Source organism: Buteo buteo, chromosome 20 (genome assembly GCF_964188355.1).
Source record: "Buteo buteo chromosome 20, bButBut1.hap1.1, whole genome shotgun sequence".
Classification (NCBI taxonomy): Eukaryota; Metazoa; Chordata; class Aves; order Accipitriformes; family Accipitridae; genus Buteo; species Buteo buteo.
The window spans coordinates 7,476,825-7,500,315 of NC_134190.1; the positions used below are offsets into that span (position 1 = coordinate 7,476,825).

At 37.9% G+C, this 23,491-nt stretch overlaps 1 protein-coding gene across 6 annotated transcripts in view; it reads left to right on the plus strand.

Annotated features, from left to right (window-relative positions):
• Positions 1 to 23,491, plus strand: part of KIF13A (kinesin family member 13A) — a 116,258-nt gene that overhangs the window by 78,171 nt on the left and 14,596 nt on the right. For 2 of the 6 annotated variants that reach the window (XM_075052456.1, XM_075052457.1), the window contains exons 14-30: positions 492 to 622; positions 2,407 to 2,493; positions 2,603 to 2,769; positions 3,891 to 4,013; positions 8,440 to 8,650; positions 13,097 to 13,259; positions 13,923 to 14,063; positions 15,748 to 15,897; positions 16,416 to 16,580; positions 17,231 to 17,404; positions 17,949 to 18,100; positions 18,215 to 18,347; positions 18,468 to 18,614; positions 19,620 to 19,658; positions 20,976 to 21,075; positions 21,167 to 21,293; positions 22,339 to 22,394. In XM_075052456.1, coding sequence (XP_074908557.1) covers positions 492 to 622; positions 2,407 to 2,493; positions 2,603 to 2,769; positions 3,891 to 4,013; positions 8,440 to 8,650; positions 13,097 to 13,259; positions 13,923 to 14,063; positions 15,748 to 15,897; positions 16,416 to 16,580; positions 17,231 to 17,404; positions 17,949 to 18,100; positions 18,215 to 18,347; positions 18,468 to 18,614; positions 19,620 to 19,658; positions 20,976 to 21,075; positions 21,167 to 21,293; positions 22,339 to 22,394 — 2,266 coding nt within the window. The remainder of the gene's footprint in view (positions 1 to 491; positions 623 to 2,406; positions 2,494 to 2,602; positions 2,770 to 3,890; positions 4,014 to 8,439; positions 8,651 to 13,096; positions 13,260 to 13,922; positions 14,064 to 15,747; positions 15,898 to 16,415; positions 16,581 to 17,230; positions 17,405 to 17,948; positions 18,101 to 18,214; positions 18,348 to 18,467; positions 18,615 to 19,619; positions 19,659 to 20,975; positions 21,076 to 21,166; positions 21,294 to 22,338; positions 22,395 to 23,491) is intronic. The other 4 variants (XM_075052459.1, XM_075052461.1, XM_075052460.1 and 1 more) reach the window with 2 other exon arrangements.

The following is a 23,491-nucleotide window of genomic DNA, read 5'->3' on the forward strand; positions in this document are numbered from 1 at the left end:
TAAAGCACAACTTCTCTAACAACAACAAAGTGAAGTATTTCAGCAGAATTTACAATACAACTTGAAAGTATGTTTAGTTGAGTTGCTATCTAGCTGTTTTCTGAAAAGCAGCCAACTCTGTGCACCTTGTTTAACTATCCATTTAGTCCTTTGTTACATGTACCTATATGGCATGGCTGGTTTTCTTCACTCTTTGCATTTATTGCTTGTATGCAAGCATGGTCTGAGAATATTTTTACATCAGAATTTGTGCATCAACTGCTTTATTTTGCTTTATCTAAAACCATAAGAAGGTAAAGTGTAGAGCAGAAGAACAGTTTGTGTGTGACCTTTACGGTCTTCAAATCTGCTGTGGCACCATTTCCACTCTATAGAAGCGCTTAGCAAAGGAGAGCACATAGACTATGCAGTCTCAGTGCTTTAGCTAATATTTTCATAGTTACATAAACAGTGATAGTTTGCTTGTCTCTTAGTAACAGCTTATTTTCTAGGATCACACAAGAGTTGGTGCAGATACCTCTCAGGATATACAGCTCTTTGGCATAGGAATCCAACCAGAACACTGTGAGATTGATATTGCTTTAGATGGAGAAGTTACACTCACACCAAAAGAAAATGCAAGGTAAGAAAGATCAGCAGCACATTCCAGTGAAGTGTTTGCTTTTCTTTACCAGGAGATAACTTGCGAGCATTTTTATTTTACCGAGTCAGAAGGTATCTTACATTCTGATCAATAGGTAGCTTCAATATAGATGACTTAAACAGATACTTAGAAGTGAAATTCACCGATAAAACTGAGATTTCCCCACACGTGTACACACCCACCCACTCTGCAGCATAACAGGCTGTTGGTGGTTTGGCTCAGAATAAACCATTGCAAGAAGGTATTGAGTAGGAACGAGGGACCATTGCTTGTCTGTATCTGGAGTGATATAGGATCACTGAGACGCTGCTGGCTATCGCGACCCATGCAATGGGATAGCAGGCTGTGTCTTGACGGGAGAGGATAAATTTTGTCTCATGAGTAGTTCCTGTTGTAAAGCTCAATATTTTGTGAGAAAGAGATGTTTTAAAGATCTGAAGATCTTTAAATCCTTTTCTAAATCTTTAATTACTGTCATGTCTAGTAAATATGCAGTGTGAAGTCACATTTCCCCTCTTGTTTCTACTTCTATATTTTTATTATTTTTCATTTGGGGACACTGTAGCTTCTTGGGTGGAATTGTAAATGTCTTTGTCACTTCATCTCCAATGGTGTGTGATAACCAGTACTTTTGTCCCAGTTAATAGTCATGCTGCTTGACTGAAATCTGAATATCTAAATAATGTATAGATTAGTATTAGAATGAGAAACAAAAGTTTGAGAGACACCTTTTAGAAAATCCGATCTCTTCCATTCTGCCTTCAGTAAAATACCTCCTAGCATTTGCATTTTTCTTCTGCAGCCTACAGTACAAAATTTCAAATAGATGGGATTCAGACTTGTGGTGACAGAGTTACTGTACTGGAAATCAGTCATTTTGGCAAGAACAAAGATACATGTCAGTGAAAAAAACATAAATATTTTGTTTTACTTGTGCCTGATCTGCAGTGATTAAGATACTAGTGTCAACAGAAACTTAGTTACCAAGACTTTCATTGAAAAAAACCCAAACAACCAAAAACCTGGTTTTAAATCAAATGCTTACATGTTTGTGTTGACTTACTTGAGACAGCTGAATTCCGAACTGTGCATCTGAAAAGGCTTTTTTCATTTTATGTAAGGGTTTTTTTCCCCTTTCAAATAAATCGTTCTGCTTTGTGACTTGCATATGAAAAAGTTCAACAGCTCCATTTTTCCCATTTTGTGATTGAAACTTAAATACAAAGAAACCTAAATGCAAATGTAGCAGTATACCAGATGTTCACAGAAATAGACCCTTGATAATAATAGAGACTCCACGTGTTGAAAGAATGAAACTTGGATCTAAGTGTCTTTTCTTATGCTTGAATGCTGAGTATGTTAACAGTATGTTTTGCAACTGTGTTGTCTAACTTGTATCTTGGAGAGGTTTATTAGTAGGATTTGCATGCCTCCAAGTTTACAGACTGTTTATGAGAAAGAGGCAGTGGCCCATTTTGAGAAATGGGCATTTAAAGAAAACTGCAACTAAAAGCAACCTTGTCTACATGTTTACTCAAGAGTTGTACGAGCCAAAGCTGGAGGGGGAGGGTGCTTTGTGTTTAATTCTGTCAGTAGAAATCAGACAAGTAACTTTCCCGTTGTTTTTTTAATGAGAACATAGCAGATTTGTGCATTATATAATACAAATCACTGCCTGTAGACAGGAGAAACAATAGATCTTGTAGTTACTTTTCAATCTCTTATTTTTAGGATTTCACTGAAGTTGTTTTTTCTTCTTTCAGATCCTGTGTAAATGGTGCACTGGTATGTTCTGTCACTCAGTTATGGCATGGAGATAGAATATTATGGGGAAACAACCACTTTTTTAGGTAATAGTTGATATTTACATTCCAGCCACTTTACATTCAGCCTATCTTTTTTTTTCCTGCCACTGTTCTGCTTAAACTTTTTAGAAACTGAATTTCAATTTTTACACAGAATCAATTTACCAAAGAGGAAACGACGAGATTGGCTGAAAGACCTTGAGAAAGAAAGCTCGTTAGGAGAGCATGATCTGGATGCAGCTAGTGAAGCTTCTTCAGAACCAGACTACAACTACGAATTTGCACAAATGGAAGTTATTATGAAGACACTGAATAGTAATGGTACGGCATCTGCCAGATAAAAATGTTGTTTTGGATTGTCCAACAAATTCAACATGGAACTTAATTTCTGGGTAAAAACCCATGTGGTACACTTTGCTTCAGGGGCCTTTGGAGCATTTTCAGAAAAAGATATTTTACAGAAACAGTGTTAGATATACGTGTGTATATATATATACACACACACACACACCCCTCTATAAAAAGAATATATGCACCTAAGTATAAACACACACAGATCAGTAGTTGGTTTGTGCCCTGACACACAATTTTATCTGTACATCTGCTGTCCTTTATAGTGCAGCCGAGTTGTAATCATATGCCTGACAAATCATCGTCTAAGTCCTACTGACCTCTTGCTTTTGCAAGTTACTGCAGACAAAAGGGTGCTCCAGATATGGCTCAGTTAATTTCATCCTTCCTTTTGTATCAAATATTACTGACACCATTTTTAACCTTAGAAAAACACTGAAATCGTAACAAACCAATAGTCAGATGTCAGCTAGTGTGGTTTTTAACGCTTGATCACTCTCAGTATTTTACTTAATCTTTGTTAAAACCTGTTGTGATGCCTTTTTGGGGCAGTATAATAGAGGATATATAAAATAATGGTATGGTGTATCTAAAACAATATGATGTTTACATGATTTCTGGAAGGCAAGTCATAGTTCATATGATATAATATGGTATGAAGAAATGCTGAAAAACTTGGTAAATTACTGAATGCTTTGTACAGGTTTTTTACATACACAACATTTGAGAGGCAAATACTTTGGGTTTTGGTCACTGAGCAAGAAGACACAGTAGATGGTGTTTCATTGCTTTCTGTTCTCCTTTCTTCATATCTTTGCAGTATTGCCATTGTTTGCTGTGGTTTACTTACTGAAATACAGTATTTACTTTTTTCTTTGGCTCTTAGTCTTTAACTTTCTCTGTTTTGCTGATGAGTACAGCATGATGGTTTCATATGCTTGATGCTCTAGCAATAGTTTGCAGGGTTTTTTTTACAGTTTGATTTTAATGAGGTTGCTTGTGTGAGTGAGTTACAGGGTCAGGTCATTTAAGTTGATGTGAGATTACTGTTTGATAACAGAAATATTCTCATTATGGTTCACTCATACCAGGAGACGAATTTCAGATGAATCTGCCATCTTGGTGGTCTTCAGTGTTGTCATCTCTCGTGAAGATTCTGTTGCCTGTTTTAAGGCTTCAAACCATCCCGTATCTGTGCCAAAACTGGGACAAAGGTTTTGAACTCGATTGGTTCATGCATGAGACTGCTGGAGAAATTTGAAAGCATTAATTGATGCTTGATCTGCTTGTCACTAACCGGGGATTCAACTAAACTGTGGCAGTCTACAATGAGTCAGTGTTCTTTGAACAGGAGGTCACATTTTTTGGTTTTCATGTGTTATCTACCTGATTCAAATGATTCTTCACAATATTTCAAGTGTCTTTACATTTCGGTTCAGTAGGCTTTTTTGATTGTGGTCCAGGCCAATTTTTGTCTTGGTCAGTTGTTCTTTGTGTCTTTGCTCAAGAACAGTACAGACCTTGCTGTTTCATTAGAGCTCTTTCCTCCCTAATGCACAGCAAATGTTAGCAGTCGTACATGTTGGATAGTTTCATAGGCATCATAAGCCAGTTATTCTGCTTCTTGCCTCTTCTGTCCCGTCCCCCTGTCCTTCCTTCCCCGCCCCCCCCCCCCCGGTGTTGCTTAACTAAGTTGGAGTAGTAAGTGATAATAAAATGCTGACAAAACAAGTGACTGTGAGGATCACAGGCTGGTCTTTTGATTCGAAGCTAGATAGTGCTTCCAGGTTCTGTTCTTCTCAATGGTATAGCTAAAATACATTTTTTTCTGATATGCTTCCAGCTTGTTGGGTAAGAAGTAAAGCAGCTTTGTTATGATACTATTTATTTGTTCTTCCTTCAAATGAAAAATAAATATGGGTAAGGAAGAGGAAATAAATAACTGAAGACAGTTAATTCTATTATCCATATTCTCTGGAGAAACCCTAGGGGGGGAATAAAGACGTATTTTTAAAATTTGATAATTTATTTTATAGACATGTATTGATATAGCCCAAAGCAAGAGGTTTTCATTTTCCTTTGTTTTGGGTTTTTGGTTTTCTTCCCCCTTGGTCTATTTGAGAACGGTAATCCTCTTTAAATAAGTAGCCTAGCTTCTCCAGGGCGCAAACACATTTGTTTTTATGGCATGTAACCTGTACAACAGTGTCACATATTGCATCAGGCTCCGAAGAAGCTCTGAGGAGAATGTCTAACTTTGAAAACAGCTGTAAAGAAAACATCAGATTCCTTCCTCCCTTCAGCACGTTAACTTTCTTTGGGGGATTCTGTCAGATCAGCTTTGTACTGCTAATTTGTGATGCTGGTCAAACACAGAATGCAGCAAAGTAGTTTACTCTTGTATACTGTGCGGTGGTTAAGTAAACAATGCGATTAGGTTAGGGTAGGCAGACAAAACTGTTACAGCTCAGGGTGGGGATTGTGATGAAACTTAGCAAAGCAGCCCGTGTCATAACCTTCTTCTGGCTTGCTTAGAAAAATCACTTACATGAAATCTTAAGGAATTTATTCAGCATTGTTGGTACTGGATTAACGGATTCCAGATGTCAATTAAGTGACATTGCAGCAAGGTAATAAATGCAGTTCATCCTATGGAGAAAGTACATTCTTCTAGTTCAATGTTAATATTCTAACAATTTGCAGACGATTAACTGCATATGAATGGTCTTTTCAGGGCCATTGAAATCTTGTCACATAAATATGTAAAGGATTGGGACTTGGGACTTTTAACACTGTCTGGAATTTGCTGTGTGTTTGGCAGGCACTGGGTAGAATCTTCCCTAATTTACTTGACTTTGCATGAGAAATCCAAAGTTCTGGAACATGCTGTTTAAATCTAACTTAAACACTATTGTAGTTCTTCTGTATTGTGAAAAACTTAAACTGTTTATTTTTTCATCTGCTAACTAGATGGTTATAATTCAGACCATATTTTGCTTTTTCACTGTGAAAGGCTTGGGATTTTCTGTGTAAACTCTTTCAAAAGTTAAATTGAAGATTTTCTAAAAGTGTAAATTTACTTTTTGCATTTCAATACAAGCATAACCCACCTTTTTTTCCCCAAACAGTAGTGGATTTCATTGAAATTGGTGAAGGTTTAGACTAGGTTCTTGCATCTTGTTCCAAATATTTTCTGTGGTATAATTTGATCCTGTGGTAGTTGTGATCCTGAAAATCTAGGTGGCTGGAAAGATCACTTTTATTACGGAAATCTGCTCCCTGAACTTGGACCTGGTCTTGGAGCAGTTGAGGAAAGTCTTGTCTTAATGAGTCAGCCTTAGATTCATTTCCTGTGTTTGCAAACACAATAGAGGGCTTTTAATTTCTTCCATGCCTCTTCTCTATCTTCTATGTAATACCTGATTTCTCAACCATTTTTACACATAACTAAAACTGATTTAGGGATTATGCAGCAAAACCTACCCATGTGACGGTAATTCTGGTATTATATGGAGGAGTTAGGAGGATAATGATGATGCAGATCAACATTAATAACTTGATCTGTAGTCTAGGATATTAGAACTTGGTTCAGTCAATTGTTGTTCCACTGTCTAAAAGCTAAAAATAGCTGTCTTTCTGAGAATGTCATGTACTAAAAAGTAATATTTCTGGTTATTTTAAGACACTTTTATGCATCACTGTTTTGCTATTTGGCTGTTATTTATACTGACTAATTTTTAACTTTATGCTTTATAATTACTGTTGTGGTGGTATTTTATGATGCCTTTGTGTGAAGCCAGTGATTTCTTCCATAGATAAGGCTAGGGCCACACTAGCAACTTTACAGAAGTGTTTGTTTTCTGCCAAAAATTAAGATGTGCTTTACATCAATCTTAATATTTCAAAAAAGGATGCTGAGAGGCAAATACAAACCCACTGTAACAACAGAATACCTGGAGGTCCTGTTTGCTTCTCTGGCATTTATAATAGGAAGGATTTGTTTTATGAAGTGACTTGCCTCAATGACCATGTATGTTAAAATTGGAGACGGTGAGTTAGTATATCATTTAGCAAAACTGGTCTGAGTAGTTTTAGTACTCAGGAAGTTGTTACAGATTACTAAATATAGTAATGCTACGTTGGTTTACGAAGATAGAGGAGATGTGGGTTTTGGGAGACTGTACGTATGTGTTATGGTGACCAACATACACTACTAGTGATGAAAACCCTACAGAACCTTTCATGTGAATCCTCTACTGCATGCTATAGTAACCCAGTTTTTGTTTCATGTAGCATTGCAGTATCAGGAAAACTTGTACAAAATCTTACAAGGACTCGGTTTTGGTAGTGAAGGCAAGATGGTTCATAACTAAATCATACTGACATGGTTTTTGGGTTGGTTTTTTTGGAGGGGGGGTTGGGGGTGGTGGTGGTTATTTTTTTGAGAAGCACACCTCTAGTTCCAAAGTGGGACAGTTTAATTAAATCTAGGTTTATTTTTCTCCCTCCCTTTTGAGACAGACAGTCATCCTTAAAAGTCACAGCAGCTCTTTTTTTTTTTATATTTGCAAAATGGAAGAGGTATCACAAACTATTATTTTAAAGCTGAAGTTTTTTGCACTTGAAAATCCTGGCATACGATGTTGCTTCCCCTAATAATCCACCACTCCAACTATGGAACTCTTCTCCCTTCCCCTTCTGATGTACAAAGTCTGCAATCTGTTAGGCCATGTGCTGTCACTCAGGTATTCATCTAGACTGGTCCTCTTGCAAACCACTCTTTTGCTGTATTTAAGCTTTCAGATATATATACATGAAGCAGATGTATACTGGTAGTCCATAGAAGGAGCTTACTCCATTGAATTGCTCTTTCAGAGGCACAGTCTGGCATTGGACCTAAAATCAGGAATAGACAGAGTAATGTTTGTTTAATTTGAATGCAATTTAGATTTAACTGTAGCCGATTGACGCAAGCGGTTGTTTCAGGATAGGGTATTCAAATGGATATTTGTTCTGGGTTGATACTGAGATGAAATGTGGTTTGTAAAGCTAAATGCACAAGTTCCCTCCAGAACGTACTTTGCCCACTTCAGTGCTGTGAAGTGCATTGGTGTAATGCGATGTGTGACTCGTCAGACAATTTGTTTGTCTCAATTTTCATCTGCAGCTCTTCAACATGTTTCATTCTCTGCCAAAGTGGAGAGAGTAAATTGCTTTTTACTTCCTTCAGTCATTTCCTTCTCTGGTTAACATCATCTTCCCTTGTATTTTGCTTTGTTTTCTTCATATTAATTTGTTCCCTTTTCCATCTATTCTTTTTTTTCCTGCTGGGATTCTGGAACATATTATAACTTCACAGGACTGAAATGTGCAGTAGTAGATGAGGGTCTTAACCATTGCTCTAGCCCCTTTGCATGCTGTATTTTTTTCTTGTTTGTATTTATTTAATGCAATATTTTTTATTTTGTCTTTTGTTTTGGGGGGGCGATGGCCATCTTGTGTTTGCAAAGACTCTGGGGTATGTTGATTGCTGTTACCAAGTAAATAATGAGTGTTCTGTAATACCGAAATGACATTTTCTCACTTTCCTGGGTTTCTCTCTCTCTCTTTCTGTTTTGTTTTTTTTCCTTTTCTTTTTAGACCCAGTACAAAATGTGGTCCAGATCTTGGAGAAACAGTACTTGGAAGAGAAGCGGAGTGCTCTTGAGGAGCAGCGGCTGATGTATGAACGTGAGTTAGAGCTGCTGCGACAGCAGCTCTCTCCAGAAAGGCAGCATCAGCATGGCAGTGACAGGCTCTCCTACACTGCTCAGACTGCACAGCAGAAAGTAAATCTCTGGACAGAAGAGAGGTGAGAATACTGGAATTAAAACAAAGGAGTTAAGAACTACAATGGGTGGAAGGTGGGGCTTGAACTGTCTGTCAGAAACACATAATATTTTTTTGTGGAGTTGATGTGCAGTACAAGATCTGCCTCCACCAAAGTGTTAGCATTTCATTTAGGACTAGGTTCTGACATGTAACATGTGTGCAAGATCTTTCTGTTTTATTTAACACACAAATGAAATAAGAATTTAGCTTTTATTGATCAGCATTCTAGCTTTTTTTTTTAACTAGAAAAGTACTTCTGAAATGTTTGGTTTAGCAATTAAGTTAGTTATGGAAAGAAAGGAAAGGATAGTGCAGAGGTAGATTTGTCAACTAAGACTAAGGAGTCCACTAAGGAGCATTGTGTGTTGAGAGTATACAATGACAGCACAGTATTTTACAATCTAAGAACTATAAAAAAATACAGAAAATGGCAGTCCTTCTGTTGTATGTATGTATTTCTAAAAGTAAGCCCAGCTTTAGAAGAGAATTGCTGTGTATGAGAACTGCAGAATAGTCAAATAGAGTATGTTTGAGCTGTGTAGGAAGTAAAAGGCTTGCCATAAGGTGAACAGGCCTCTTTGCAAAGGAATAGCATGGTACCTGGAATGCAGCCTTGGTGAAAGATCATCATGAGATTGGCAGGGACAGCAGAAGGTTCATTATTCACTCAACGTTTTTTTCTATATGTAGTGAGTTTGAGCGCTCTTTCCTATTTTGATTGTTTTTGTTTTGTTCTCCACCATTAAAAAAAAAAAATAAATCCATGTACAAGAGGAGTCTAAACAGAGATAGCCAAGATCGTGTTGCAGCTTTCAAATTCAGAGTGTTAGAAATAGAACATATCAGATCTTGGTTTAGGTTTTGTGCAAGGTTTTGTTTTGTGATTTCTGCCCAGTTTGGCCTGGGAAAAAAACCTAAACAAATAACGAACTGTTGACCAGCGATGACTAGAATGTTTTCCATGGCAAGTATAGGGAGTAGTACCGCTGTGTTTCAGCTTTAATTAAAATAATTGTTTGCCCCTGTAAGAGCTAAAAACAGAATCATTGGGAACTGAATGTGAAGCATTGAAGAGTCATGGTTGGGATTTGCAGGCTCTTTTAGGGCTGCAGAAGGAGTGCAAAATGAGAAACATGCCAGTTGGAGTCATTGCTATTCAGAACTGCTTTGAGCACAGCAAGGCGATCAAGAAATCACTGATAACCCACTTCAGTAGCAGAGATGAGAACTGGGCTTACTGGCAAGGGAAACAATACCTCTAAAAAGATGGAACAGAAGGGAAAAGGAAGTAGCAAAAAAATTGGCTGTCCTTGAGTGTTGAGAAGAAAAAATTGTAATTGATCAACTTAAAATTAACCAACCACCATAACCATGTAATGACATTAAAAAAACCAAGAGCATCTGGAGTGATACCAAGGCTAACTGTTCTACCAAACTTCTCAGTAGTTGTTAGACATTTCTTAGGAGGAACTGTGCTTCGAACAAGCATTTTTGCCTCTGGATTTCATGGGTCAATGCTTTACTCTATATAACTGTTGAACTACTTCAAGACTGTACTTTGCACTGTAAAAAACAGGAGAATGAATGCTCTTTATAGCGATCAGTAAGGAGTCTGATAACGTTTTGGTGGCACTGCCATTGAATATGCAGTTTTTCTGGAAAAACTAATTATCAGTTTCCTGTCCTCCAGAAGATCCTCGTAGGTATACTTTTTATTTATTTATAGTTCTAGAAGAGGTTTGGGCTTCTGAAAAAAGGGTGAAAAAATTGAATCTTCTTAAATGAGAAACAAGAAAAAAAAAAAAATCTTTGAGGGATTTTGGCTGTAAAAGTGTGGCAACATGGTGCTGAGAGGGTGTTCACCAGCCAACTGGCCAGAGGGCAAGAAATGCAGGAAAACACTGGAAGACTGGATGTGAAGAACATGCAAAAGAGCCAAGTGTCTGGATTGCACAGGATTTGATTAGTGCGGGCTTAGCTGTCACTGTTGCCATTGCAAATGAAGGTGAGCTGTACCGGATCAGCCAGCAAAATGAATTTGATAGGTATCGCATGTAGGCACGTGGTTGTATCTGTCAGATCAGCTAGAACACATTGCACAGAGTTTATTCTGGCTTTATGCTGACTGTGGAAGGACAGATGATACCTGGCCTGGTGTTAAAACCCATTGGCATAAAGTTAACCTATTGTAACTTTGAACAAATTTAATTTGCTGGGGTGAGGTGGGGTGGTAGTGTAGTGGACCAGAGGTTTAGTTCAGCGTATTCAGTATCTGGCATTAGGAATCTCAGAGCCTTGCAGTGACACTTCATGAGTGTGAGATGTGTTTTCCTTGTTTGGCTTAAACGATTGTTTCAGGATTTCATGTTCAGTGGATATTTGCTTTGGTTAATATCCTAATGGAGCTTGTCATATGTTTTGTGTAGTAAGAATTAAGAAATCCTATCTGAAACTATTTTTTTGCCTAAGTTTCTGCAAGGGCGCTGGCACACAACTATATACGGAAAAACACAAATGTAATGAGAACTACACATAATAATTGGTCGAGTTACTCAAAAGTCCTCTTTATAGTCTTAAACCATTCCTTTCTCGAGAATCTAGCTAAGAAAAGATTGGTGTGGGAGCCTCCCCAAAAAGCTTGCCAGATGCCAGTTTCCTGGATCAAGGAAAGGACTGGCTATAGCTGAATCCCATGGCTCTTACAGCACTTACAGATCAAAGCTGCTTTCTGTTTCTCAAGCTAGGAAGCTGTCTCGCAGTGGTTGCAGGTGTAATGCACTCTCTGTATTAAGTACTATTTACTGAGTAATTCTTGACTCTACCATCATTTTCTGGGTGAATCCAAAATGATAGCTGTCTGTGGAATGTGTCACTCCCATGGTCTGGAATTGCTCATTTAATCTTGATGACCTGAATAACAGAAGCAAGAGGCAGAGGGAAAGGAATTTTCAGTATAATGCCGCGAGCAGATATGGAGGAAGTGGACTAAAAATCCACTGATAGTAGCAGCTATTTAAGATCCAACAAAACCCACCCCTGTTGCAAATTTAGGCCAGACAGGAGAGAGACAAAGCTGCATGTTGTAGCGTGTTGAAGGCTAAAATTGAGGGCTGCTTGCTAATGCTGCTGGTCGTTTACCACTTTGGTATGGTATCAGGGAGCCAGCAGAGTGCAGTTTGAATTACCCAGGCTGTTCTTTGGGATATTTTGAAAAAAAGATAGCCACTGAAGAAGAATTCTGCTGGGGACTGAAAGGCGTATTAGCAGTTGTTTGTGGTTTGTACTATAAAGGCACACAAAAGATCTAAGCTTATCTGTATAAAGGCAAATAGGCAAATTTTACCTGTATTCACAGCAAAGTCCATGAGTTTACTTGTTCCTTCTACACTTGCCCATAATGTAATGTATTTTGTAGAAATGAGAAGTGTATGTGCACAACATGTACTGTATTTCAGTAGGACTTCACATAGAGAAGCTAAACAATCATACAGGGGAGTGCTGGTCACTGAAATATCTGAAGTTTGGTCATGAGTTTTATGAAGATGATGAGATGCAGTAAGTGCTGTTGGGATTACAAAGAAAGGCAGAAAGGGGAACTGCACGTTTGCTCAGAGGATAATCGTGATACTTCTAAAAGGCAAATTAAAGATGAGAATCCGAGGTGAGAGCGTATCTTAGTATCGCAGGTGGAGGTATAGTATATGTCATAGCAGGTTTGCCAGGTATTATGGTAGAAGAGATTTGCTCAGACAGGCCTTACAAACCTTTTTGGAATTTGTCCAGGGACTGTTAACTGTATGGAGTGCACAAGCTTTACCCTGTGCTCGTTCACCTATTACTTAAAAAGTACTTTGGGTCTATAGGACTTAAGATTTTCATTACGTTTTTTTAATGTGTACACTTGAGATGGCTTAAGTATATGGAGGGAGGTCTGGAGGTCTGTAGCACTGCAAAGCCATAGCTGCGATGTAGAGCTGTGGCCTGCAGTGGTTGCAGGTTCCAACATCACAATCTGAGTAAAAGCGGGTTTTATCAAGATGAAGTCTCACATGTTGGGACTGGTAGTTTCTGTGGAACAGGACTCCAGATTAAAGACAAAGACAGCTGCAATTATTTCATTTCTTGGAAATTAGGAATGTCCTTAGGGCTTTTAACAAATCATCACTGTAAAAGCTCCCGTAGTACTGAGCCCTTTTATTTGGGCATTACTGTGCTACGCTTATCTCACCAGTAATATGTTTGTTTAATATGTCATCACTCCTTTTCCTCAATAAAATTGTCTGACAGTTTTGTGTTTGCTGACATAGTGCTATACAGCATTTCTTAAACTTGTTTCAGAATAGTCTTTGTTAGCACCTCTATTTGCAGCTTTCCAATAATAGAAATAGGTTTCTGTGTATTTTTCATGTTACCTACTGCACCACAGGGACGAATTGTTTCGACAGAGCCTGGCTAAACTTCGAGAGCAGATAGTAAAGGCAAATACACTGGTGAGAGAAGCAAACTTCTTAGCAGAAGAAATGAGTAAGCTAACAGATTATCAAGTAACACTTCAGATCCCTGCTGAAAACCTCAGTGCCAACAAAAAGGTAATGACAACAAAGAACGCTGGAAAATGTAGGTTTATGGCTAATGTAAAAATATGTAAATGTATATAACATCCATCTAACCTGAGGCCATAAAATGTTGCTTTTGTTAGATTATGCATAGGCAAAATATGGGTGCTACCTGACTTTAATATATTGAAAGTGAATAATTATAAGTAAAAATGGGAACATAGCATTAAGTATGGCTCTTGCTGTTCTTTTACATGTATGATCACCATTTTTGCATTCGGTTTGTGAACAGACATTTGTGTTCTGTTGCTATAAAACCTGCATTTTAGTTATGTTTGCAAAAATTACCATGTTTTGTTACAGATGACTAAAATTTTTTTGTCTTAAGGGTTTTCTAGTTGAAGTGCTGCTGTAAATATAATGATAGCAATTAGGATAATAGGCTTGTCATAAGTGATTTGATTGAGAGTGTTAATGTTCCTGTGTGAATGGTAGTTGTCTGAGAAGGGCAAAGAGGTCTGGATCCTCAGAGATGTACAGGGTATGCTGCGTTTGAGGACAGAGATAGTATGGCTGGCATGCAGAGAGCAGCTGTATGTTCTGTATTTTATTCCTTTTTAGGAATGCAGTTTGAGTGAAGAGTTAAACTACTTATATGCACCTTTCCTGCAGTGATTATTTTTTCCTCTGATTTAGAGGGGTGCAATAGTAAGCGAGCCTGCTATTCAAGTGAGACGAAAAGGAAAAGGTACTCAAGTGTGGACTATTGAGAAACTAGAGAACAAATTGATTGACATGAGAGAAGTCTATCAAGAGTGGAAGGAGAAAATTCCTGAGGTATTGTATATATTTTCTGAAAGGGATCAGAAATTGACTTTGTTTTCTTTTAACCCCTTCTAATATGTTGTACAGATCAAGTGCATTGACTTTGTATATGAAAGTTTATGGGTATTGTGGTTGGGGTTTTTTTTTTAAAAAAAAAACAAAACAAAACCACCCCCCAAAATATTTATAATACTAAATATTCAAAATGCCCATGCGTAATAAAACACAGCTATGTCCTATCCTCTCTTGCATTCTGAGATGTAAGTGTGCTGAGGTCACATATATTTGTGCTGAGGTAGTGACTCGTGATACCACTAAGAGCATATGTTTACCTGGCATAATACAGGTGCCATGCAGATAAGCATTAGCTCTGAATGGAAGCAGCAAGCTGCATTAGAAATGAAATTATTAAATTGCTGTCAGTATCAAAGCTAGCAAGGATGCTGCTTAGATGCACTTAAGGTGCAGAACATATTAGTGGGGTAGAACTTGATGTTAAAATGTGAAATATTCTGTAATTTCATCTGTATATCCCCCAGCCTTAAAGCAGTGAAGAAATCAATCGAAGGTACTTAGACTACGTCAGTATCTCCATCAAAACTAAGTGGCATTTCCTGAGAATTTTAGTCATACATTAGCCCTGGCAAATAATCGAGAGTCTTGTCAAAAGCTTGCTTGTTTGCTGGCAAAAGATAGATGTGAGATTTGGTGTTCCAGAAGGCGTCCTCTAAGTATTCAGGTGGAAGTGCATAGGAAGTATATCTTGCTGTCTTGTGGCTGATAGGGAGCACCTAAATTACTTGCATCAAGAATCATTCTCAAATATGTTTGAACAGCTGTTGTGCCTTTGTTACATGCCTTGGACGGGACAATGGGAATCTCTAAAATCATAACACAGGGGAGGTCAAGCACTTCATCTGTGCCCATTGAAGACAACGATGATTTTGCTGCTGACTTTAGTAAGAACTGATAGCACATCCTTTGAATATATTATGTCTGCCTGAGCCAGGGTCGTCCTTACCATGACCTATGTCATCCATAATGCATGTGTTCTATGTGCTACATAGAAACACGTAGGTCAAATGCATGTGTTGGAGATGAAGGAGGAGAAGGGAAGGAGCGAACAAGTCCACTGAGGAGTGCATATCATGCTAGGAATCTGCATGAATTCTTTGTGGCTGTGTATGGGGTACTTGACTAGAAAATGCTGCAGGTGTGATCTCAGCTCTATGGCAGTCATAAGAACACTTGTAGGCTTAAGTGGGAGTCATCCTGCACCTTCCCTTTTGGCCTTGTAGTGGTAGCCAACAGCCAGACCAGCTGTTCAACCTGGGATCATTTGTCCTCTCATTTAAAAAGCGTGAACAGAGCAGAAAAGTAAGGTGCAACTTCTTGAAATCAATGGCTACTGTGCTTGCTCATGGTAAAATCTGCTTTGTCTTGACACCACTAAAAAATGTAGGTCAACCTATTACTATATCCCATAGTAAAGAAAGGATTGTATAATGTCCATCTCAAAGATTTCATTTCAGATTTGTGATATGCTTCTAGTCTCTTTCTACTTGTGTAACATGAAGGAACAGAAAAGATTGGTAGGGACTTACTTTTTGTGCCATGATCTTATACTGTGTGGTTGGTTGATTTTGTGTTCCCATGCTTACAGTTTTTCACATAACTTTTATGACCTTTAAAACAGATAAGGAAGCTGATTGGCAAAAGAGGTGACCCTTTTTACGAAGCGCAAGAGAACCACAACTTAATTGGCGTTGCCAATGTGTTTTTGGAGTGCCTTTTCTACGATGTGAAGCTGCAGTATGCTGTGCCCATCATCAGCCAGCAAGGGGAGGTAAAGCCTAACAGAGAGCGGGCTGGGCGTACCCATGCCCTCATACCTACTGGGGTAACACGGCTTTTGACTTGGAGGCTTCATGTACACTGATTTTCTTTTAACAAGCAGCAAATGATGCTTGTTGTCTTGTTTCCCAGTGAATAAGCGTGTTCCAAATCGCTGGGTATGTTTTCTGTTTATTTGTTTGCAATTGCCTAGCTACTAAAATAGTAGAATAAAGTTCCTAGTATCAGTGTAGGTAACTGAGCAACACCCAGCATATTAAGGTTCTGATGTACAGTCATGATGCTGTATACGTTTTCTGTTGTGTGTGAATTAAAAAGGTCAGTAGTTCTGCATACACATAACTATTATTTTTTTCATTCCTTTCTCCTCTTTTTTGACATTGTTGCTTTTCACTTGGTGGTTGAGAGCGGTTCACTTCTGTTTCTGCACACCTCCTAGAGTTAGATATCTATCATCTTAATGTCTTTAAGTCTCTTGTGCACAGGTTCTTAGTATTTGTCGTGCCTTAGGTTGCAGGACGGTTGCATGTTGAAGTAATGCGAGTCACTGGGTCTGTCCCAGAACGTGTAGTAGAAGGAGATGACTCATCTGAGAACTCCAGTGAGAGTGGGAGTCTGGAAGTCATGGATAACAATGGAGAAATTATTCACAGAGCAAAAAAGCTCTCCTGCAGGGTAAGTGAGAACACATGATGGAGTTAACAGTTTCAGGCCTTTGTAACTATGTAGTCAGTCTGATGTAAAGTACTAAGCTACTAGGCTATTGCTTGCTTAAAATTCTCTACCGAGAAAAGAATTGTTTTTCCAGTTCAGTGTAGGTCAGTCTGTGGCTTCCAGTGGCTGAATTAATTCGTATTAGTTTCTAGTATATGCAGGTCTGCATCATAAATACTGATGTTACAAGGACTGTCCTTGGCAGACACAGAAGGGGAAACAGTTTTTCTGTGTAACTTGAAAACTTACAATGGGAACAATTTCTATGGTTTCTTTGATCATCTAATGTAGTATCTATGGGTACTGTCTGGATTTCATTCTTCTGTGATGAAGTCGTTCATTCTCCACTTGAGCTTATCAGCTTCCTCAAAGAAAACATGCACATGGGTGGGCTAGTTAAGTGCATGTAACTGCTTTCCTTGCATCTGCACTTCTGTATATGCGAAATACAGATTTCCTAAACAGGGACATCCTTACAAAGCAATTGGAGATGTCCTTTAAAAATTCTTCTTGACTGTTGGTATTTTTGTATTAAATACTTAGTTTTTGAACAATTTACAACTGAAGAAGAAACAATTGTATTTTTGACAACATCTGTTTTGTCTCCTCAGGTAAAAATAAAAGAAGCAACCGGTCTGCCACCTAATCTCTCCAACTTTGTCTTTTGTCAATATACATTTTGGGATCAATGCGAGTCAACAGTAGCGGCACCAGTGGTAGATCCAGATGTGCCTTCACCTCAGAGCAAAGATGCTCATTTTACAGTGACCTTCTCTCACTGTAAGGTAACTATTTTTATTATGAAATGGTGTTACCAGGAGGATGGTGTGTTTTGAGATAAGCTATTTAGAATTTAAGCCTTGTTTTGCTGGGGGAAGAAAGAGGGAATCAAGTCATATAATGAATGACTCTTGACTATACTTTAGAATGCCATAATATTTCACTTCATCACTTCTTCAAAATGCAGCAAAATGAAAAAATCTTTTAATTTTAAATTAAAATTTAAACACCTTTTAAATTCAGGTGTCATCTTTAATGCATGGGGGGAAACTATAGTTTATATAATGACATCTTATTATATACTTGCTTGGTAAGCTCAGTAACTTTAAAAAGATCATTCGAACTGTGACATCATTTTAATGGAAATTTTGCAGAAGCAGGAATTGCGGAGATGATATGTTTCACAATTTCCTTGACCAGAGTCGAGCTTTATGATCCAGACTGTATGGTTTTACCATGCACGTCGTTGTTTAGTGTGTCCTTGCAAAGCAGTTGAGGAGATACAATTATTTCATTTGATTGGATGTGATTTGTTTTTCTCTTTGCCAGGACTATGTGGTGAATGTCACAGAGGAGTTTTTGGAGTTCATTTCAGAAGGAGCTCTTGCTATTGAGGTGTGGGGTCACAGATGTACTGGCAATGGCAGCTCTGTTTGGGAAGTTGATTCTCTTCATGCTAAAACTAGGACACTGAGAGACAGGTACAAATAAATTACACATGAATGCTTTCATCAGCTTTCTGAAGGCTTTCTAATACTTGTGGTGCACAAAATATACTTAGGCAACCATTAGTTTTTGTGGGGATGTCTTTTTAGGTGGAATGAAGTAACTCGAAGAATAGAAATGTGGATTTCCATACAAGAATTGAATGAGATGGGAGAATATACTGCAGTTGAACTCCATCAGGCAAAAGATGTAAACACAGGGGGAATTTTCCAGCTTAGGCAGGTACATATCTTTTCCCTGTCTTCTTATTCATGCTTAAACTGATTCTTAGTTTTATTCTTAGTTTCTCTCTGCTTTTTTCTCCTCTCTCTCTTTCTTTCTGTCTCTCAATTACCCTTTCAGGGTCATTCTCGCAGAGTTCAGGTGACAGTGAAACCCGTACAACATTCGGGAACGTTGCCTCTTATGGTAGAAGCAATTCTTTCAGTCTCTATAGGCGGTGTGACTGCCAGATCAACCAAACTGCAAAGGGGCTTGGACAGCTACCAGGTAAGACAGTTAATTTTTCATACATTGGTTTGGTTTGGTTTTTGCTGTCTAGAGCCAGCCCAGCATAATTCCAAAAGGGACCTTAGCACACTGGTACATATGTTATTTTGCAGTTTTACACGTTTGAGGTTAATACATATAATGGGAGCATATGGTGCTAAATCTGCTTCTCTTTTTGCTTATAATTCAGTATATAACTGATAAAGTACCAGGTGTGGTATTTCAATATATATAAAACAGCAGGAATACGGAAAGTGTTTTTACCTTTGTGTGTAGAGGTGATTAATGCTAGATTCCTAGTGCCATTAGTTTCAGTCCCTTACAGGGATGATGAAAATTGCGGGTAAAAAGCAGAAAAAAAAGAAAATTAGTAGAGAAGATATCTTACAGTGAGAGACTGTTCACCTTTTCAAAAAGGACTGAGTTGTTATTTGATCAGAATCAAAAATAGCCATCACTGAATGTGAAAGGGCTATTTCATGTAGCAGAAAAAGTCCTTAAGAAGTATATACGACTTCAAGCTGATACTGGACAAATTCATATTGGAAATAAAGTGTGATTTTAACAGTGATGGCAAAGAACAAGTGGAATGGGCCACCCAAGGAAGCAGGGTGCCTTTTGTCAGAAGGTTTACATTCAGAACCACAAGTAATTATAACCTTAAATACAGATGAAGCTTTAAAACTTGAAGATTGGTGGTATGCTTGCTCAGTCCTTTTTCTGGGACAGTATTCTGTGGTTTTTTAGCGGGTTTTTTTGTTTGGTTGGGTTTTTTGTAAGTATATTCACTAATACTCAAATCATGGCTGAGCTGCTGCAGTCTGTAATGAAAAAAAAAGTTTCTACCTGTTAATATGACTTTGGTTATTTGAATGTTGCAATTTTAACATTTTGCAAGTTTGTGGCAGAAATGTTAGTATTCATATTTTGGGGTATTTCTGTGAGTTTCTGTTGAGAGAAATGCATGTTCTTTTGTGTTTTACAAAATTTATTTTCTCCTACCAGAAAGAGGAGGATGATGGTGGTGATATGGATAGTTACCAGGTATTGCTGCTGTTGCTGTCAATCCTGTGGCATGGGGCACAGCTAATGCTAACAGCCAGCAACTTTCAAATGAACAAGCGTACTGGAGCGAGCAAAAGCGGCTTTGAAATACATATGTGCTGTGCATTTAAGAGGCTACCTGGGCTATAAAACACTGCTATTTCAGTTTACCTTGTGACTTCACACTCTTGCAGTGTGCTCTCTTCTCTAGTACTCAGCAGTCAGCTCTCCTAACTGGCTACATGAATTGCTATGTGAATAAAAGCTTGGAAACTTTAATTTAGAAGGAAAACAGTTTCCAGTGAGTATCATAGGGAAAAAACCAACCACCTGCAGCTGCAGGCATCTTTCCCAACCAAATTAAACAGCATAAGATTTTTTGTTCGTTTTCTAAAGAAAACATCATAACCTTCCAAGCTGTGCAGTTTTCTGAAATGCTTGTGGGAGAGAGAGGCGAGGATGTGAGTGGGGGGAATACAGAAACTTCAGTAAAGCAATTTTTTTTATCTACACAAAACCAAACCTTGAACCTGTTTTTTTGTGTGATAATTTAAATATAAGATAGTGACAGTATAACAGAAGACTTATTTAAAAGGCAACAAAGGACAGAAAAGGAAATGCCTAAAAAATGTAGAACACATATCAGACTTCTACGTGGAAGACTCATTTCTAATAGGCAGCCTTACAGAAGTAAAACCAGTTAGGTGAGAATGCTGACATCCCTTAAGATAACATATTAGGTTTTACAGCAATCTCAAAAATATCAGTTAAGGTACTAACTTCTTGCGGGCTGTTTATGCGCTTCCTGACATATCACAGAGAAGAACGAACCAGATTTTCTGTGATACCACAAAGCATGATTGCATGATGGGTTTTGTTTGCATGAGAAATCTTTTAATTGCACTGATAGCAGCTGCTAGCAATGGAATTTTGTGCAGGTTTGAGGGCGTACTGACCTGTCTAATCTTCAGGAGAACTTACGATCAACTGTTGATACCTGTTTTTCCTATTCCATGTGCTATTAAAAAGTTTGATTGCCATTTCTGTGAGTAATTAGCCTATGGTGTATAATTCTGTTCAGCAACTGAGGCAAGTCACGTTTTCTTTTCCTCCTGTTGGAATTTGAGACTTGAAAGCAAATAAGCTTCCATTCATGGGTGATGAGGTACTTAATCAGTGTGCATGTCATTTGGGGAAAAAAGTTTTCTGCATCATGCAAGCTGTTTAATATCAATTCTGATGAAATTATCGTGAAATCCGCTGCCTTTTAACCTTAACGACATAGCCTAATAACTTTATTTTCTCTTTCCATGTTAGGAAGAAGATTTAAACTGTGTACGAGAAAGGTGGTCTGATGCACTGATAAAACGCAGAGAATACTTAGATGAGCAGATTCAAAAGATCAGCAATAAACAAGGTTTGAAGCTTAAAGTCCCTGTCATAAGTACTTTATTCCCTATACCATGAAAAATGTATTTCATGCATAATACTAATCTCTTTCACTGTAGAAAAATCTGAGGATGATATAGAACGAGAAGCCCGTCTCGTCGAACAGTGGGTAGGGCTGACGGAAGAGAGGAATGCAGTGTTTGTTCCAGCACCAGGCAGTGGAATTCCAGGTGCCCCTGCAAATTGGTATGTTCAGAAAAACCATTGGAGTGGTTAGCTTTTTCTACATGAACATTGCACACTACAAGGTAAAAATCTGAGGATGCTTTAGAGCTTTCTACATTTTCCTGCAATACTACAAATTATACTCAGCTGGCATAAGGCTAGAAGGTCAGGTGCTGGTTTGAATGTAAGAAAGGTTCACTTAGCTAACGTATTACATAAAGTAGCTTTGACATAGCTTTCAAGGTTTGGAAGTCACTTTTGAATTTAACATAGTATTTTACAATTCTACAAAATTCTGAGAAAGTTATCCTGTAGTTTGACTCCTTTCAGAAAAGGAATGGTTCAAAAATGAATGGTAGAACATGTGATAATTTCACTGATACGGGGTGGGGAGGGAAGAAATTCTGACTTCAAAGGATGTGTTCTTTTCTGTTTCACTTGAATTTCTAATATATTTCCCTTTTAATTTAAATTTGTGTTTTAACTAAGATCATTGGAACTGACATGCAAAAATGAGGAATGCAACATGTTAGATTTGGGAAAGCGTGGTCAAGAAATACGGCTCTAATCAAGTGTACACTGATGTCTCTGATAATACCTAATATCTCTTCTTCACTGGGTGAATGATGTAGTGATACTCTTTCCTCGCCATTTTTTCCCCTTATCCACCTGAAGCGTGCTGTGGTCATACAGCTAAAAGTGTATTTATTGCTACAAAGACTATGCCTTGCCAGTAGTTACATATCCAGTTGTTTGAAAGGTTGCTAACCTCTATGTATGAGATGACTACAACCAGTTAACTTTATAAGAAACAGAACAGGATGTTTAAAACTCATCCTCACAGCAACTGAAATGTACTGTGTGGTGTGAATTAAGTTTTGGCAAAGCACTACATTTAGCTGCATGTGTAGTAAACAAAATACTGTCTGTACAACATAGGCATTCAGATTAGCCATCAAAATGTTGACTGCTTTAGTCATTGGTTACAGTAATGAATCTTGCATGGACATCTGTTTGCCCAAATTAGCTTAGGTAGGAGTGTTGACAGCACTTTGTTTTGTTTCAGGATTCCACCTGCAGGAATGGAAACGCATATACCTGTCCTCTTCCTTGATTTGAATGGTATGTTGTAACAGCAGGTTAAGAAACCTAGGTGGAGGGGATTAGTTTGGATCAATAAGTTGATAAATGGAAGAATGAATCTGAAATGTGTAAGAAATCAAACAAGTCCTGGCAATGGCACTGTCTGATATGGCTTGTAAAATGCTTTTCTTCTGATTCTGTATGTTGGAATAATTAAGCACAACTATTTTAAAATACAGATAAAAATTGGGGAACATATGAGTACAGGGATAGGCTGTGCAACAGAAAATAGTGTAAGAGAGCAAGCTTAGTTTAAATTGAACAGCAGATAAGAAAATCCTGTAAATGTTTTGATGTACAAATCCATGTGTCATTAAAGCACTGATAGATAATCTCCCAACGCTTTCAGACCTCCTTCCACTCAGGCATCTATAGAGTGTTAAACAGCTGGTTTAATGAAGAGTGTGTTAGGACTATGAGCATTTTGTTAGAGAATCTGAATGTTCTCCCTTTGAAGGTATTTAATTTTACATGTGAGAAGACTATTGATATATATTCTTAAGACACAGATACACACTGTAAGCAACAAGAGACTAGAGTTAACACCATGTTTAAGGACGGTTTAGGAAGCAAGTCTCTAAGTGTAAATTTGGACATAAAGCAGAGGAGGATCCACAGGCCTTGTCATTCAGCACTGCAGTGGGCGACCAGACATGTTTATATAGGCAATACATTAATACCTGCTTTAGAAGCTGATTTTGGAAAATGATATATGCTCTTTCCTTCATCTGTGCACACAAGGAACATTGTTACTTGTTTTTTCATTATCATCAGAGATTAGCAAACAGAAGATCAAATAGGATATTTAAACAGATTGATGGATCATTGCACAACTTTTTTTTTTTTGTTTAGCTAAAAACCTAATGTAGCCAGAACTGCTGTTCTCAATTTAAAGATTCCCTGATACATCAGAAGTGATTTAACTAAGAGATAAGCTGGTTAGGCTGACAGGTGGATAAATCAGAAATTTTCTGGCTGGGTAAGTTAATGTTATAAATACCTAGAAATAGTTTTGAATTCCATTTAGATTATGTGAGAATGTGTTCAGCTGAGTCTTAGCCTGGTTTTACTTCCCT